At 48.4% G+C, this 17,649-nt stretch overlaps 6 protein-coding genes across 6 annotated transcripts; 3 read left to right on the top strand and 3 right to left on the bottom strand.

Annotated features, from left to right (window-relative positions):
• Positions 1 to 1,062: 1,062 nt before the first annotated feature.
• FTJAE_5474 (major facilitator superfamily transporter) lies at positions 1,063 to 2,634 on the top strand (the record flags this gene model as incomplete). Its single annotated transcript, XM_037351985.1, has 2 exons — positions 1,063 to 1,200; positions 1,261 to 2,634. 2 exons carry the CDS (start codon positions 1,063 to 1,065, stop codon positions 2,632 to 2,634), a joined length of 1,512 nt encoding a protein of 503 aa, XP_037207411.1.
• A 36-nt stretch (positions 2,635 to 2,670) lies between these two features.
• On the bottom strand, positions 2,671 to 4,248 carry FTJAE_5473 (ferulic acid decarboxylase 1; the record flags this gene model as incomplete). The annotated part of the gene is made up of 1 exon (XM_037351984.1): positions 2,671 to 4,248. One exon carries the CDS (start codon positions 4,246 to 4,248, stop codon positions 2,671 to 2,673), a length of 1,578 nt encoding a protein of 525 aa, XP_037207410.1.
• Positions 4,249 to 5,151: 903 nt separating this feature from the next.
• On the top strand, positions 5,152 to 5,874 carry FTJAE_5472 (3-octaprenyl-4-hydroxybenzoate carboxy-lyase; the record flags this gene model as incomplete). Its single annotated transcript, XM_037351983.1, has 1 exon — positions 5,152 to 5,874. One exon carries the CDS (start codon positions 5,152 to 5,154, stop codon positions 5,872 to 5,874), a length of 723 nt encoding a protein of 240 aa, XP_037207409.1.
• Positions 5,875 to 5,996: 122 nt separating this feature from the next.
• FTJAE_5471 (uncharacterized protein) lies at positions 5,997 to 10,782 on the bottom strand (the record flags this gene model as incomplete). Its single annotated transcript, XM_037351982.1, has 13 exons — positions 5,997 to 6,775; positions 6,823 to 7,051; positions 7,120 to 7,164; positions 7,202 to 8,116; positions 8,576 to 8,633; positions 8,826 to 9,050; positions 9,126 to 9,256; positions 9,321 to 9,928; positions 9,976 to 10,039; positions 10,097 to 10,158; positions 10,226 to 10,369; positions 10,423 to 10,568; positions 10,619 to 10,782. 13 exons carry the CDS (start codon positions 10,780 to 10,782, stop codon positions 5,997 to 5,999), a joined length of 3,570 nt encoding a protein of 1,189 aa, XP_037207408.1.
• A 558-nt stretch (positions 10,783 to 11,340) lies between these two features.
• Positions 11,341 to 14,858, bottom strand: FTJAE_5470 (zinc finger rsv1; the record flags this gene model as incomplete). The annotated part of the gene is made up of 6 exons (XM_037351981.1): positions 11,341 to 11,691; positions 11,779 to 12,070; positions 12,347 to 13,479; positions 13,537 to 13,737; positions 13,804 to 14,167; positions 14,647 to 14,858. 6 exons carry the CDS (start codon positions 14,856 to 14,858, stop codon positions 11,341 to 11,343), a joined length of 2,553 nt encoding a protein of 850 aa, XP_037207407.1.
• Positions 14,859 to 15,580: 722 nt separating this feature from the next.
• Positions 15,581 to 17,285, top strand: FTJAE_5469 (oxidoreductase; the record flags this gene model as incomplete). Its single annotated transcript, XM_037351979.1, has 5 exons — positions 15,581 to 15,783; positions 15,846 to 15,941; positions 16,000 to 16,621; positions 16,704 to 16,883; positions 16,944 to 17,285. 5 exons carry the CDS (start codon positions 15,581 to 15,583, stop codon positions 17,283 to 17,285), a joined length of 1,443 nt encoding a protein of 480 aa, XP_037207406.1.
• Between the last annotated feature and the right edge of the window lie 364 nt (positions 17,286 to 17,649).

Genomic DNA, 17,649 nt, shown 5'->3' with positions numbered 1-17,649 from the left:
ACCGATGTCAAAGACTGTTAGCGAAAGCTTGGTGCAATTCCATCACACGTGGAGATGCCAGAAGATGCCGCAATCCTCTCACTGTGAAATTGCCACGGCGACGATCTACTGCTAGCGGTCTGACGAGACCAGCCGCGTACGGAATACTCGGATGCACTGGGCTGTAATGATAACCATTGGTTCCGCCCTGTTTACGTCATTCGTATGGATCATTGCTAGCTCAACTTGCGCCCTTTGCTTGACACTAAAATTGTCTAGAAAGACTTGGCAATGAGGGAATTATTGACTTCTCCAGGTGAGGAGATGATACTCCGCCAATATTGAGGGGGATTCGTATTGCAAAATGGCGCGTGGGAATGGGGCTTGTTGGGGTAGCGAGACACCAGTTGGAGTCTAGAAAAGTCGAGACGAAAACCCCGCAGTTCTCCGCCTGCTCCGCCCCGAGTTTAATTCAAGCTTATTCCAGGTGCATGGCTGTTTACTTGTCGCAGTGACCAAGAGGTGCATTCCCATTCGTTACCCAAGGGCCTTCATAAGCCTTCTAGGCCAGACTATTTGTTCTAGCGTGTTGCAGCGGCCGTTATCTCCCTGCGCCTCGGGGGGTTGAATTGGGGCTCGGACGTCCGAGGTCTCCAATGGATCAACAACATTATGCTACAGTATGACATCTTCGCAATAAAGCGCGGGAAAAGACGGAATTCAATGTCCACTGTTGTCGTGTACTCGTATGTGGGTTGACAGCCACAACTTTAACCTTGTGGGCAGCACCCAGCGACGGAGAAGTCTATTGCCCCGTGGGGTAGAATGGTGCAGGAATGATGGAATCTTGCATGAACAGGGGCATAATGGGGTGCTCCAGACGGATGCAATACTGGAGACCGACCGTCGGTATTGTAAGTGCGATCAAACTCACCGAAAAGTATAGATAAAAGGGTCCCTGCACAACTCGTAGGAGATTCTTTGGTCCAAGCTACCTCTCTACCTATCTCAGAGGCAGTGGCATCTCCTTTCAGTCAGAACCCCTTCGACCTCTTGTCCCGAAGTCAGTCAATTGCAGTCGCCATGGCCGATATTGAGAAGCCGTTCCCAATTGAGACCGAAAAGGTCGATAACACGACCATAGAATACGAGCGAGCTCAGCTTCTGGCTCATCTACCAGACCCTGATGCTGGGAAAACGGTGGAAGAGCGTCAAGCTATTGTAAGTACAGTCACCAGCGCACTGATACCACGAAATGACCGAGTTAATTGATCAAAACAGGAAAAGAAGCTGATGTGGAGGGTTGACCTGGCCCTTATCCCATGGCTGTCTTTCCTCTATCTCCTATCCTTCCTCGACCGTACCAATATCGGAAACGCGCGCCTCGCTGGTCTCGAACTTGATCTTGGGATGGTCAAAGGGGACTACAATAATGCATTGACGATCTTCTTCGTCTCGTATGCTGTCGTCGAACCTGCAACAAATGCCCTGCTCAAGAAGATCACGCCTCGGCTATTCTTCACACTCATCATTCTGACTTGGGGACTGATTATGACTCTGATGGGTCTCGTCACCAACATCAAGGGCTTGCTAGCTGCTCGGTTCTTCCTCGGTATGGCCGAAGCCGGACTCTTCCCCGGAGTCAACTATTACCTCTCTTGCTGGTACAAGAGCTCTGAAATCGGCATCCGGTCTTCTATCTTTTTCTCGGCAGCTGCACTGGCAGGCTCCTTTGGCGGTTTGCTTGCCGCAGTCATTGCGAAGATGGACGGAATTGGCGGGAAACCCGGTTGGGCTTGGATCTTTATCTTGGAGGGCCTTGCTACTGTTGTGGCTGGACTGGCGTGCTGGTGGCTCGTCTTTGATTGGCCAGCGACAGCGAGCTTCCTTAGTCCTGATGACCAGATCCGAGTCCAACGTCGCCTGATCATGGACCGACAAGGTCGAACTGCCGAGGATTTCGACAAGAGACATATGTTTGCTGCTTTGAAGGACTGGAAAACATATGGATATATGCTTATCTACATGGGCTGTCTTACTCCTCTATACGCCTTCTCCCTGTTTCTCCCGACCATCATTGCTGGCATGGGGCATGCAGGCACAAAAGCCCAGCTTCTCTCCGTACCCCCTTATGCAGTTGCCGCGGCTTTGACCATTTGCGTGGGATTCTACGGCGACAGGACCCGACAGCGAGGTTACTGTAACATCGCCATTGTTTTGCTTGGCATTGCTGGTTTTGCTATGCTCATGGCGACGTCCAACCCCACAGTGCAGTATGTCGGCGTCTTCCTCGGCGCAGCAGGCATTTACCCCACCGTCCCCAACACTCTCTCCTGGTTGAACAATAACACTGAGGGGTCACTAAAGCGCGCCTTTGTGCTCGGAGTAGTGGTTGGCTGGGGCAATCTGAATGGCGTGGTGTCATCAAACATTTACTTGCTTCGCGAGAAGCCGCGTTACTATACGGGACATGGGGTTGTCTTTGGCTATCTGGTGGTTTTCCTGCTTGGTGGATCTATCCTGATGCATCTGGGACTTCGTAAGATGAACAGGGATCGCAGCCTTGGCAAGATGGATGCCAAATGGGACAGCTTGTCAGATGAACAGAAGTGGGTTCAAGGTGACCTGCGACCTGACTTTAAATACACCCTATAGACCAGACAGTATTATATAGCTGATGTCACTTAGCCATTATATACCAAAATCTCGACGTCTGCTCAAGACTCTCTTCTTGACATCTTCAGGATATCCATTCTCGAAATCACAAGTCACCCAGCCTTGCTTCCCTTCATACTCTTCTGGCAACAAGCAATTGGCCACGACCTTTCCTCCCGTGAGCTTTGTCCCCGGTCCGTGCGACATGTACGGAACCAGTGGATAAGCGGGGACATCCTCGAAATGAAACTCATCCATCGCTGGTCTACATCTCGTTGCAAAAGCCCAAGTGACATCATTCATGTCGAAGGGGTTAATATCCTCCCCTACAACAAGCAAACGGTGGATCTGCATACCGCACTTGTTGCGGAACACAAGGTCTCCTATCTTGGTACAGAAGTCCTTGACGTTCGTTTTCATCTCGGCTAGCCTCTTGCGGTTGACTTGTACAGCTGCCCAAATGACCTGCGTCTCGAACAAGGCAAAGACTTGAGTCACTGGCAATCCGTGCTGCTGGAGCAAGTGCCGAATCTCAGCAGAGGCAAGTGTGCCAATCATGGTATGCGTCTCATCTGGACCCAGGTTCGCGCGTCCAGGTACACAAACTGGTAGAATTGGGCTGTTGCGATAAGTGATTGCTTTGACAGTATACAGAGGCTGCTGTGAGTTCTCATCGAGAAAACTATAGCCGTGCATCTCGCCGAATGGACCCTCCTTGGCAGTATCTTTGATAGAAATGGTCCCCTCCAACACGATCTCGCTAGTCGCTGGTACGTACATATCGTTGGTTTCGCACTTGACCAGCTCTAGTGGCGAACCACAGAGTGCGCCGACGTATTCGGACTCTGAGACACCAGCTGGTAGGGGCATACTGGCCGCCATGGTAGCTATAGGCGGGGCTCCCAGGGCGATGGCATACGGGACGTCTTTGCCGGTCTTTTTCCATTCTTCGAAGATCCTGGCGATATGCTGTGGCTTCATGATAAGACCGACCATTCGTGTCTTATCATAAACCATTGCGCGTGCGATGGACCAATTTGTCCATGGCTCTGTTGGATGGGGTATGATGTTGATACCCAATGTCTGGATGTAGTTACCCCCATCGGCCTTGTTCAAAAGAGGAGCAGGCAACTTGGTGAGATCGACATCATCACCCATAATGATGTTTTCTTTGCACGGCCCAGTAGACACATGAACTGGAGGCAGTGGCCGTTCTCCCTTAGCCGACAGCATCTTGTCGATGACATCTTTCACGCCAGCATCTTTCGGAAGGGCAAGGTGCTGAGCCAGACGTCGGTAAGGATACTTTGGATCACTGGAGAAACCAGCTGGCGCACCGAGGATGCGAAAGAGGCCGTCTTTTGCGCCCTTCACATTGTGGAACAACGGAGCCTTGGCGCGCTGTTCATACGCTAGACGGATGGCAGCTGCGACTTCGAGTTTGGGATCGACTTCAGCGGTGATGTCGGCCAAGTCGTTGTCCTTTCGCAAAGTGTCCACAAAGGCCCTGAAGTCAAGGTGCGCGGGAGAGGAACTCCCTCCTGTTGAGAGTGACCGACAGGATGTACGGCTCACCAGGAGCCTCTTTGTCAAGACAGGGCAAAGTCGCAGCATAGTTCTCCTTAAATCTTTAATATGTTACAGTGAGAGAGGTTATCTTCATGTTGGGCCTTCCAGTTCGTTGACCGCCCACGGCATTTAAGTGGGTAAAGCATTGTCGGCCGCCTCGTACCACATCTGGAAATGCGCTGTAGTCAGCTTTAGCAAGCATGTTATTAAGCACTACTGCAACGATCTGTCATCTCGCAGCAAGCCACAATGTAACAAGTCTTATCTCGATCGCGAAGCCGTACCGATTATCCGAAATCACACCACTACAAAGGTCCAATCGTTTCACCGTTCTCGTCCCTCTATCCTGCTCGGGCCCCGTCCCTAGGTATCCCAACCCGGCGGTTTTAGAATTCAGTCTTCGGAGTGTATATGAAGTAAGTTTCAGGTGCTTCATCGGCGACCGGTAATTGTTAGTCCCTCGTGGCCGGTGGACGTCAATTATCGGCAAGATCCTCGATAGGCTAGGTTGAATTGCTTTGGCTAATAAAGTGTCCTGGGTTTTGATAGAAGAGGCTCGAGATAAAGAAGACAGATGCAAATTTCGTATAGAAGCAGGACTGTGAGATGTGGCGTTTGCCTTGGGGCTTGTAAATCTTGGAATGATGCAAGATCGGCACACCCATGCTATCATATAGTGCTTACACCCTTGCATACGGCAACCAGGTGAATATTAGGATACTGAATGGCATGTTTGTAAACTCTGACTAAGTCTCATCTAAGGGTTTGTTGCATTTGTCTCTTGAAGCTGATCGACCTTTTACTCGTATAAGGATTGCAGTTTTTGGAGGCGTGTACAGGCTGCCCAGTGGATCCGATTTGCGATTCATGCCAGACCAAACAAGCTATTGGAATCTAAATTGGACCAACAGCTGCCCAAGAGCTTCAATCAACTTCCATACGGCCAAGATGCGCTGTATTGCTCGCCCATTACGTCTCTTCAGCACACATGACTTCCCAAGGCTTCCAGTCCCCTACCGCTTACGAGTTCAAATACGCCACCAATCATCCCTTATTAGACCCAATGGCCGTCAGAAACGCATCGTCGTTGCTATCACAGGAGCAACTGGTTCACCCTTGGCTGTTGCTCTCCTCAAACGTCTTCAAGAACTCAAAGTCGAGACGCATCTGATCATGTCAAAGTGGGGAGGGACAACACTCAAATACGAACTTGAAGCTCCAAATAACACGGCTTCGTACCTAGCATCTCTTGCCTCAGTCACACACTCATCACTGGATGTCTCAGCCTCACTATCCTCTGGCTCCTTTCGCACAGACGGCATGATTGTAGTTCCATGCAGTATGAAGACATTAGCAGGCATACGCATGGGCTACGATAACGACCTTATCGTACGAGCGGCAAGTGTGACATTGAAGGAGAGAAGAAGACTTGTTCTAGTGGCTAGAGAAACACCGCTGACGAGCATTTACTTGGAGAACATGCTTGAAGTGACGAAAGCGGGCGCTGTTGTATTTCCACCAATGATGGCCTTTTACACAAGACCGAGTTCTATTGATGACATGGTACAGCAAAGTGTGATGAGAATGATTGACTTGCTGGACCTGGAAGTCCTTGATGGCGATATACAGGATGAAGCTCGTTGGTCAGGATTTGACTGGGCAGGCAAGTGAAAGCAAAATACCTAGTGTAGGAATACAGGCTACCCTCTATATAATAGGTCTTTTATATCATCGCAACCATGCCTAAGACAATAATTCTTTTACTAAATATCTACATTTCTCATATGAAACCTCTATCCTGTACCTGTAGGCGAAACTTCTTCAGTAAAGAAATTGTTCCAGAGCACCTCTGAGCCAATATTGGCTGCTGCAATTGAAAAGTAATCATCTAGCAGCATAACTGGGTCTGGGAAGAGACTATGTTCCGGCTGCTGAGGAAGATCCTCAAGCCCCAAGACCTGTTGCTGAGATATTGGGCGCTCTTGGTGTACCTTTTGAGGTATATCTTGTTTTTCGCTGCTCGAATCTTGAACTTGAAGGTTCATTAGTGGTTTGATGGTCTCGTTCAACTCCCCTTGGCCCATGGCTAGACGACAGTAACTCTCGACACATCGGTTGTGTAGTCTCCCCAACACGGCATGGAAGATTGTTGGTATAGAGATGCGTCCTCCGTCCGATGCCAACTTGAGCTTTTCAATAACAAGGGTTATTAAATCAAGGGAAGAGATCGGTCCGGCTTCGGATACAGTTATACGATCGGCGGTCGGTTTATGGAAAACGTCAAGCTTGATGATCATGACAATAGCGTACATCATCCTGGTAAAGACGATTACAGGAACTTGCTGTAGTGTATTGAAAGAGAATTTCAGGAACAACTGAACCAGGTTACGAGCCACACTCAGGCATTCTATGCGCGCATCAACATACTCTGGCGAATCTGGAGCGAATGCGTTCGCAGAGAGCAAAGTGTTTATGGCATATGGAGGGCGGAAATCTCGAAATTCGTGATTCTGATACAAACCTGGTTCATAAAGGGTGAGAAGAATGACATGGTAGTGTATGTCGAGAGTTACTTTAACTATTAGTTACTTGAGAAGAAGAGGGTGCTGGCAAACCTACGGGTCATGACCTCTGCTGGTAAATTCCGTCTCCAATCCTTGACACGGCCGAGACAGCCTTGTAGAATAAAACGGGTACGCGGGTCTGAATGATTATATTCTGAATTCTCATCTGACCCGACTCTGGCTATAGCAAGTGACTCCTCTGCAAGCCGCTGGAGTCTAATCCATGCTGCCAAGCGTCGATCACCGATATGTGCGCTCGCTGGAGATTCCAAAGTATTTATGCACTGTTGCACCCAAGTGCCATAGTGCAGCGTGCTCGGCCGACGGTATGACATGGCAATACTGGACATACGTCAGCATAACTGCTGTGAATTAGACGACCAAGAGGTGTTGGACCCTGAACATAGGAAGTAGCAAGCTGAGAACGCTCTCACGGTTTCCAAGTATTCCTTTGAATACATAGCCTTGGGATTAGGTGACGGAATTCGATGCTGCTCGTCATTTGAGGATTGCAGGTCAATCACCATAGCTGCTGCGATATTGATAAACTGGCCAAAGTTCAAATGCTGGAACTTGTCCGGTGGATGACTCCAAGTAACAAGAACCAGAGCAGCTTGTATGAGGTCCACAGATTTGCGACCGTAAATCATGGCTTGCTCCATGACATATCGCTCTGCATCTCGGAAGAGCGATGTCCAGAGCTCTGGTTTAACGCTGCTTGATGACGTTGCGAGTATGGCCCGGAAGAGTGCTGGTCGGTCTTGTTGCAAGGCTCGCCATGAGAGGGGAGCGTCAGGAAGTATCAGAGGGTAATGCGGTAACATGTGAGTGAAAAACTCGGTGCAAAGTTCATCTGCAAGTGATTCTTCCATTATTCCTCGAGATACAGGGTCTCCCTTGCCCGGCGATCCACTTGTACTCTCATAAGATGTGGAATGGCTGGGAGATGTGGTTGAAACATGTCCAAATGATAGAGATGAGTCTTGGGTACTCGCGGGCGTTATTGAGGGTTCCGAGATCGCCGGTATGCCTAGGTTTCTTTGGCCTGCTGTGGCGACAGCTCGCTGAACCTCCTCGAGCTTCTGTTCAAGCTCATAAATTCTTGTTTCATTTCGCCTCCGTCTTTTCCTTATTGCTGGAGCGTTAAAGATACATTCCATATTCAGCTTTCTGCAGCGCTTGCACTTCTCTGGCGAGGCCTGCGATGTGGTAGGGTCTGGGATACATCTGATCTTCCTCTTCCGACAGCCCTTGACTTGCATTAGCACAGGCGCTGGCGGGTACTGGTTCATCATACCTCGCAAGTTCTGTTCAGGCGAGCGTCCGCGGTACTTTCTGAGGCACTCATACTGTTGGGGTTTGTGTGTCTGTGACTCCCACGAAAGCGGAATGAATGAGGAGGTACGGTCGCGGCTTTGAAATGTGAGGCCGCGTGGGGACCGCTTTTTTGAGGCGAGGGCGGCATTTAATAAGGGACCGCGTGCCGATCCAGACGCGCGCTAGTCTGCGTAAGACGACCGACTCGTGGCTGGCGGTAGTGAGCTTCGTTTAGTGCTTACTTATTGTTTTCCGCTTACTATTGATTTAAATTTTGACATGCCAGTCCTTCGAGAGAAAGACGTTACAAGGGAGCAAGCTTTAGTAAGTCTAATAGCTTAAAAGTGAGTACAAGTAAAGGTCATCATGCTTATTGCAGTTCAGATCTTAAAGACTGTAACTAACTAGAATACATATCCATAGCGAGAGTGTCGAAAAGTATCTTAAGGACCGCAAAACAAAGAACATATACACCAAGCTGCCTTTCTTACCGCTACTTGGCTAAGGTCATCCTTATATCCAGCTGATGCCTCACCGCAGCGTATCAAACTGGGGCCGTGGTATAATCAACGCTTGCACAAGGCCGCGCCATTCTTCCAATCACCAATTGTCTTTGGGAAATAAACATAGTCAGTATGCTCAATAAGTTCCGAGACTTTACCGATCTGGCCATGGGTTGGGAGAACGCTGGGATCTAGTCAGCTTCTCTTTGATTTATGTGTAAAGTAAGGAAGCACTTACTAGGCACTTTCGGGCAGCCCATCCTTATCGAGCTGGCCAAGCCACTCACGCATTTCCCATCTGTCATTGTTAGCATCAGGCATACCGGGGTGCCAAGCGTCAGCCTCAATGACAGCAATGCCCGATTTGTTGGTAGGGCACCTGTCAGTGACAAAGGCATATGACCAGTCAATGGAGTGTGTGGCTTGCTGCTCCCAGATGAACCAGGCTTGGTGCTTGCTATCGCTATGGATGTAGGGGTGCGTTTCGCTTGTAGATGATTAGATCATGGCCCTCAGTCGATCGAGGTAGGAAACTTACTTGAAGGTGATGAGCTCTGCACCGGGAATGCTTGACCAGTAGCTTGATGCAATTTTGGGGACGATCAACTTGGCCCCAATTTTGACATACTCAGGAGCTCCTCCGCTGTGATCACGGTGATGGTGAGTAGGCTATGGTTGGAGTGTTACTTTCTTGTCACCAAGCCAGGGCCCACTCTCAGTATTAGGAACTCACCCAAAGATATTTGATAGGCTTGCCAATATTCCTCTCAATCCATTCGATGACTTGCTTAGTCCACTGGGCCGGTGCATCGCCGACGATAACATGATCCTCGAACTCAATCACGAACTGCTTAACCCCTAAAAAGCCGTCGTCGGGAATCAGCCAGTGAGCGTTGGGCAGACCCGGGACGATATGCTTGTGCTTAATACTGTCGACAGAGATGTTGCTGATGCCAGACCCAGGACCAGACCAAAGCATGTTGCTGCTGAATTCGAGAATGTGCGCATGACTAAGACCTTCAGTCCTCTTGGGCGCTTCTCTGGGAAAGAATCCTTTTCCTTCCGAGAGGCCGTTGAAGTAGTTTTTGGGAAATTTGGGATTGATAGTGATTTCCTCAACGATGAACTCCTCCAGTATTGCATCTAGCTTCTGCGTAGTAGAGTTATAGACAGTTTGGAACGTGTGTGGGAATTTGATGCCCTCGACCGCTTTGTATTGAGAAAGGTAAAGGTCGTTTGTCGAAGGTCCATAGATCATGTGATTCTCTTCTGTGCGGATGATGTGAGGGAGATGACTAGAAGCATCGAAGATGACGGTGATTTCGAGAACGGGATCATAAACTATGAGGGTTAGATCAGAGGATTTACATTCCGAGCTATAGACTCACCAGCAGGTGTCTTGATCCCATTGATCAAAACCTCAATGGCCTTGGTACCATAATGAGCTTTCATCTAGGTATGTCAGCAAGCTCGGCACTTGATGATTAGAAACTAATGTCTGATACATACCTCCAACAGAAGCTTTGGCGAAAAGACGTTTCCTTGCACGACAAGAAATTCTGCAAGGGCAGCTATAATCACGAACCAGTCATCAACTGACTTCAAGAGCAGGAACTGAACAGTGAAGGCTAAACTTACCATCAACGTATCCGGATGTAAGATTTGCAGGAAGCCAGATCTGGTTTTTTCCGCGAACGTAGCACGCAATTCCATCCTTGCCACCATGAACGACGAGAGAGTAGTCGAACTCATCAAGTCTCGCAGATGCCCAATACCAATACTCTACTACGGTGTAAGTCTATCACCTTGTTAGAAAGAGACATGGCATTACATACCGCTAGGCTTGAAGGTACGGTCAATTCGCTGAGTCAACTGATCAGAGGCATAGCTGAAGGATATGTTCTGAGAACCGGAAATTGCGACAGCCGTGTCTGCTTTGTCCAAGTTGTAGCTCTGCATAAGACTGCGGGAATGATAGACACTGGAAGATTTGATCAGTACTCAACTGACAGATACAATTGACGGACGTACTTTGGAGAGTGATAGGTGATCCCTTCAATTCCCGCAATTGCCTTCTCGCCGCCGAACGCGACCAGAGCTTGAGTGATGAGAGTATCAGCAGTCGGGAGGTGCAAAGGGATTGCCTTGGAAGCCGCAAATGCCACCATCGTGAATGAGATAGCGAGCAACTTCATAGTGAATACAAGGCGAATTAGTAATGGATGTATGACTCGAGGTGCATTTATTGTTGTGCGATATTTCCTTCGATGAAATGCCAGAAATACATTTCCTTTATAGATTTCCAGCTCACACAAGGAGTCAACCCTTGATTCAAATTACCAGGAAAACTCAGAACGAAGGTGAGGGTCATGGATAAGCGTTGAGGCTTAGCAGCGGAAGATGGTCTATAGTGGGTTACGCGGTCGATAAGTGAATGTCGAAGCTTACGGGCGGACTTTACAGAACATCCGCTGCGCGTCATGCAATAATTAAGGTCATCCGGACTAAAATGTGTCAAGAGTGGTGGAGACTTGTGGCTAAAAATTCAAGCAAGCAAACAGAACTTAGACTTAATTAACAATAAGCTGCTGTTCCAAGGACTGTCATCGTTCGGGCATACTGATAAACGTCAATGAAATTTAGTAACGCTAGAGGGAAATTTTACACTGCACACCTAAGTAAGCAAAGAAAGGACTAAAGATACTTAGATGATACGCTATCTGTGAGGCCATAAACTGAGCATTAAAAAATAATTACAGCGCCGTTTGCTTCAGCCCTTGTGTAGCTAACACCATGTACCTTGAATCCCTTCCGTTGAGAAGAGTGATAAAGCCGCCGTTGCTGGAAAGCGGGATGCTAGTTTCAATAGTCTTCGTCTCTGCTGCGCCAATGCGCGTGCCTGAGGGTAGGGTTTGAGTGTCTCCAGTCTTGATACGAATCTTCCATCCACTAAGATCCATTTCACCCCCAGTTCTATTCTTGAGAAAGATAGTCTCGAGGGCAGTGCCTGGCTGCTGATCGGTACCAGGTGGATTGACGAGAGCCTGGACAATGAACACAGGCGATTCTTCAATGTCGACTGTTTCCTTGCCGTCATCGGATCGCTAGGGGGCTAGAAGGTCTGCACAAGTGATAAAGTCTTGGTCAGGCAGTGGGTAGCCAGCCCGTTCGGGGCCGTCTTCGTTATGTACAGCCTGAGAGGCAAAGCCAATAAATACAGCCTCCCGATGATCTTCAAATTGAAAAATCAGACCACCGTCCTGGAAGGCGCTATTGTCTTTAAGCCAGCGTCCGGAATTTCCCTGCTTCATGTGGACGTTGTGTATAACCTTGCCGTCATTGAACTCTGAGCCGTAGATGTAAACTGTAGCTTGAGCTGAAATGGCCCTATCGATGATGGGCCTCAACTGGTTAAGGATGTCATTGTCTGCTCCGTTAACATCATGAGGGAGGATGCGACCACAGGCGCGGTTGAAGAGGTTACTACGGATGTAGTCCAGTGCAAGGCCATTAAGTCTCTGCTTCGATGCGCCAGTAAGACGCAGAAAGCCGTTATTGAGTTAAGCTAGCTTGGTGGTGATATTATAGGTAAAATCTGAAACTGTCCAGTAGGCCAGTCGGGACTCTTGTTGACATTTGTTTAATAATATTAATAAATATATTTTATAATATTTATATATATAATTAGATACCAAATGTTTTTTTATTAAAGTAATCGGTAAATTAAAATCCTTATTATATATAAATAGCTATACTTACTGCATTTCTGTATCAGTAACTCCTTCTATCAAAATGCTTAATATAGAGGCCAGGCGCCTTGAAAGATCCCAATGTCCATGTCTCCGTAAAATGTCAGTAACAGTATAGAGTGTAGTCGGGCCTATTTGTTCTGTTATATCAGTAGACAACGGCTCGTCTCCCTTCAATTCCAAAATATCGACATTTCTCTGTATTGCCAGTCCTCCAAACTTTATGTGACAATAGACGACAATGCCGGCGTGGAAGAGGGAGAGAGGTACATGGATAGCTGATTCTTCGCTGATAGCCTGCATGCTATATCTTTTTATGATGAGTGCAGCGTGCACAGCGCAACGAATGCCATCGTTGCTGCGGACCCAGCGACTGACCTCGTCTTCTTCTAACGAGGTAGGCGGCGTCCTGTCCCTACCCACGATCCGTTCAAGGAAGTCAAAATCTACGTAGAGCGCCATGAACGCTTGATGCCACAGTCCCACCAAGCTAAACTGATCGTGGTCCTTGTCAACAATACCTCCCACGATTTCGTCGTACCACAATGTAAGGCGTTGTCGAATAGTGGCTGCATGATCCTCAAGTGCACCACGGCATCGTGCCTCGGAAAGATGAGCATAGTGTCCAGCGAGCTGTGCATATGCATAAAAAGAGCTTTTGCACACAGGCTGGCTTGGGGAACACATAAGGACAGGGTCTTCGCCATTACATGCCCTCTGAGTCATTGATATAACCGCAGCATGCCAGTTGGAGGCCGTTGTGGCTGAGAATAACTCGGCAGAACAGCAAGTAGGCAGTCTATTCTGGTCATGCCCAAGAAGGCCTTCGTGATGGAAAATCTTGGTGAACTCTGAATCGTGTATCTGTAAAGCTAAAATAAGTCGCAAGGTTTCCTCTCGCTGGGCCCAACGCCTCCAACTGCCCTCAACATCAGTCATGTTAATGGTGTCGGTGGATTCGAAGGCCGTTCGCACCCTGAAAAGCCCCGCTTGTCTTGCCCAAGCGATTATTGTACCATGGAAAGAATCCGTCAGAAGCAGGTTGTTAGGTTGACCGGAAAGAATCCCGTAGGTTTGCCCTATTGTGGCAGCCTGGGCAACAGCCAAGGCCTCACATCCGCCTTTGTGGATATAGCGTTCCCACTGGCCAGATTAGACAGGCTCAATTTGACTACATTTGCATGTATGGAAAGCACGTACTGATGCCAAGATGGCCTTGTTCAACTTGGTGAATATCGCCTTCGCACACCGCGCGGCTCCGTCAGATCCCACAAAGAGAGCTCCTATTGAACAAATAGACAGGAGGACAAGTGCCTTGTCAGATGTTGGTCGAAATGTCGCGGAGTGGATGATGGGAAATAATGGTTGGAACTTGGAGAAGTAAAGTTTCACACAGAGATTCTAAGACCACAAAAGCCATTAGCTTGGAATATTCGAAGATGTGGTGAGCCGGCTGCCGAGTCTTACGAGAAATTCGGCAGAGGGAAGAGCTATGTCCTGTGGGTTTGGTGCGAGTCGAGTTGAAAGGCCGGCACGGTACTCTTCATCCACTTCCTCTTGATTCATAAAAGAGAACAAGGGTTGTGGTATGTCTGGCTCAGGTATCGGCCTTGTGTACCATCGGCTATGGACTGCCTTGTGGACTTCCATCTGCCTCTTAATAGAACGCGAAGTGGCTATTAAAGCATCGCCGGCAGTGTTTTCTGCTGACGACAGAGCTACGCTGAAGAAAGGCTCATTACTCAAGCCAGGGAGATGGTTAGCACTCAGAATCGCCGACCCCATGGCTTCTAAATCGAATTGGTCATCAAGCCACAGGTTGTCGGTGCATCTAGATCCATGCAGCAGTTCATATATAGAACCAGGAGGCTCTAGCCATGAATTATCCAGGCTATTATCATAGAGCTCTGCCGAGAATGCAGCACTATCCTGTGCTGGAGGTTCCGTGTCACTGGTGAGTGATCCAGATGTGCTGGGAGAGCATTGGGAGCCTCTCGGATCTATAAATCCAATCTGAGGAGTGATGCGCGATTCAAGATTGGTATGTTCGGCATTAATCCCGTGTTGTTGGCATTCTGGAGGAGAGTAAGAATTAGTAAACACAGAAGCTTTCAGGTCCTGAAGCTGTGGGGTGTCCTCTAAGGACTATCTGGGCCAACATTACCTGCATTATCACTGCCATCTACGTGCATACTACGTCTAATGCAGGAGTTCGTTCGCTCATGCCGCATAAGTGAATCTCTGCAAGATCCAAGAGTAAGTAGTCATGCCCAAGGATGAGAGGATGTACGGGAGTGGAGGTCAGCATACCGTCGGCTGTAGGCCTTGGGGCAATGCTTGCACACAAAGGGCTTTTGCTTTGTGTGGGATTGGGTATGTCTGACTAAATGCTCTTTCTTCTTGAACGCTTGACGACATTGCGGGCAATGCCATCTGCGCGCCTTGTCGCGTCCTGGCTGTCTCGGCGGGGCAGTAGAGGTCAGAGCCTGGGCACAGGGACTCTTATCGGAAGCAAAATCCATTTCGCCAGGAACAGCCTGACTGTGTCACAGGCGGGCGTCTTGATGAAGGTAGTCCCAGGTGACATGCTGAAGCTGGGGCGGGGATCTCAAGCGTGAGAGGGGTAGAGGCACGTGAGACATGGCCTTAGGGCTCACTAAGGCCTTTCTTCTCGGCATCGACAAAGCCGGGGTAATAGCCCCGGATTATGCCACACTGACCTCTTTTACCGGTCTGCCGGCAAAGCCGAAATCAAAGCCCGAGACATAGACCAGCAACGCTAGGAAGGATCCCAGACTAGCTATTGATTCTCGGAACTTTGAAGCGCTTTCCCTACACACTTCTTGCACGGGAGGCTGGTTTAATGCCGTGCCGATTTCTGCCGCCTTCTCCGTACCCCGTACCCCGCGAAAGGACATTGCTAACCCCACAGGATCTTTACTATCCCCGCATTATCAAGGCAGTAGTCCCCAGATCTTCAGATCGGCTTCGCGGAGGCAGACGACAAAAATTCCAAGCAACTTCCCCGCAACTAATGGAATGTCTGGGCATGGAAGAACGGGGAAATGAGACCTCGCAGCCAAAAGGTCAATAATTCGGGTCATTCAATGAAACTGCTTGTACATAAAGCTTTATGGGTACCGCGCCTCTGAGCAGCATTTGATCCCTCTGCTGTTGTAAGGATATCAGTGTTGGAATCACCTTGATTGTCTTGCCTAGTACACCCTGGCACCCTCAGTATATCATGTCCTCCTCTTTGCAATATCATGTTTCAGATGTCTCCAAGCTTCTGAGTCTCTTTCCACTGGCTGTTGGTGGACTGATACTCTACACGGTTATCAAGTATACCCTGGAGAGCCAACGCCCAAGCAAGTTCCCTCCCGGACCACGAGCTCTTCCCATCATAGGAAACCTGCATCTCCTCTCTCAAACCAAAGCCTTTGTCCAGTATTTAGACTCTTTCTATAAACCTTTAATATGATGCCTAGGAACTAACTCATATGTGCTAGGTTTAGTGACTGGGGACGTAAATATGGTACCATTATCGGTCTCAAGCTAGGTCCCCAAAATGTTGTCATCCTAAATGATTACAAACATGTGCAAGAGTAAGGCATGAACAGTAGCATACTTACAGTGCAGAGAGAGCTGACCTATTCTCACAAGACTTTTTGACAAGAGGGGATCAATTTACTCTGATCGTCCACCAAGTCACATCGCAAATGATATTATGTTCACTAACAACACGCACATCTTGTTTGTCGCTTATGGAGACAGTTGGAGGAAGTTGAGGAAAACGCTTCAGGGACTCCTAAACATCAAAGCAGTCGATCGCCTGCTTCCCATTCAAAACGCCGAGGCCACGCAGATGATGCATCAGCTTCTCCACTCCCCAGATGCTTGGTATGATCACGTCCGGAGATACTCAACTTCCGTTATTCTCGCGTCTGTATACGGCCTCAGAGGGCCAACCTTTGAACATTCCCGCGTCAAGTCGCTTTACCATGTCCAAGACCAACTAACCCGGATAGCTGAACTTGGTGCCACACCCCCAGTTGACGTATTTCCAGTCCTTCAGTACTTGCCTGACTTCTTGTCACCTTGGCGAACATGGGCTCGAAATATCAGAAAAGAGCATCGAGCTCTCTACTTCAACTTGCTGCGCGAGACGCAAGAGTTGGTTGCTGAGAAGAAAGCACCGGAAGATTCATTCATGGTACGCTTGTTGAGAGAACAAGATACGAACGGCCTTGACGACGAACACCTGGCCTATATTGGAGGTACCCTCGTAAGTCCTGATATTCCTCTTCTTACAAAGCCACATCCACGTATACAGGGATTTATTGGCTAACGTGGTGCAATGATGTCAGATGGAAGCTGGCTCAGATACAACAGCTTCTACATTACTGTCTTTCATTCTTGCCATGGCGCTTTTCCCTGAGTCTCTCGCAAAATGTCAAGCAGAAGTGGACTCTATCTGTGGCGCCGGGAGATCACCAACTTTCAATGACTTCGAGTCACTCACATATCTCAAGGCTGCAATGAACGAGGTAAGGGCTCCATCCATGCTATTATCTTCGCATCGTACACCAACCTAATTGGGTGAACAGACTCTTCGCTGGAGGCCCGTGGCCGCCGGAGGAATCCCGCATGCACTGACCCAAGATGACTACTACGACGGCTATTACCTACCAAAAGGGACCATTCTGTTTGCAAACACCTGGGCGATACACCGTACGTCCGACTACGATGCTCCAGATCAGTTCTATCCCGACCGGTTCCTGAAAAACAAGTTCGGGACTGTCAATGATGCTCGCCCTTCTGACGACAAGAGAAGACCAATTTGGGGATTTGGTGCTGGGCGACGCGTGTGCCCTGGTCAGAGGCTGGCGGAAAATTCATTGGTACCTATCACCCCAGAAGGACAAGAAAGAGACTATCGAATATGCTAATAAACAAGTAGCTCCTGAATATGGCAAAATTGGTTTGGGCTTTCAATATGAGGCCTGCTGTGGATACTATCGACAGCTCGATAGAAACAGGGTATACTGGGGGTTTCCTTGTCACGCCGAAGAAATTCCCCTTGTATCTTGTACCGCGGTCAGCAGATAGGCAAGCGGTAATTGAAAGAGAATTCTCGGAATGTTCGGACATATTTAGGCAATTTAAAGGATAGGGTTATATACTTTAGATAACTATATATTAATTTATAATTTATTTTAAAAATAAATTTTAAGTTTTTCAGTTTTATATATTAAAAGAAGCTCTTAGCTATAAGTTTTAAAATTTTAATAAATATATTAAAGTGTTTAATAT

The sequence above is a fragment of the Fusarium tjaetaba genome, assembly GCF_013396195.1.
Source record: "Fusarium tjaetaba strain NRRL 66243 chromosome Unknown NRRL66243_c0000106, whole genome shotgun sequence".
Lineage (NCBI taxonomy): Eukaryota > Fungi > Ascomycota > Sordariomycetes > Hypocreales > Nectriaceae > Fusarium > Fusarium tjaetaba.
Note: the sequence above shows the minus strand (reverse complement) of the source record. Positions and strands in the feature narration are given on the sequence as shown.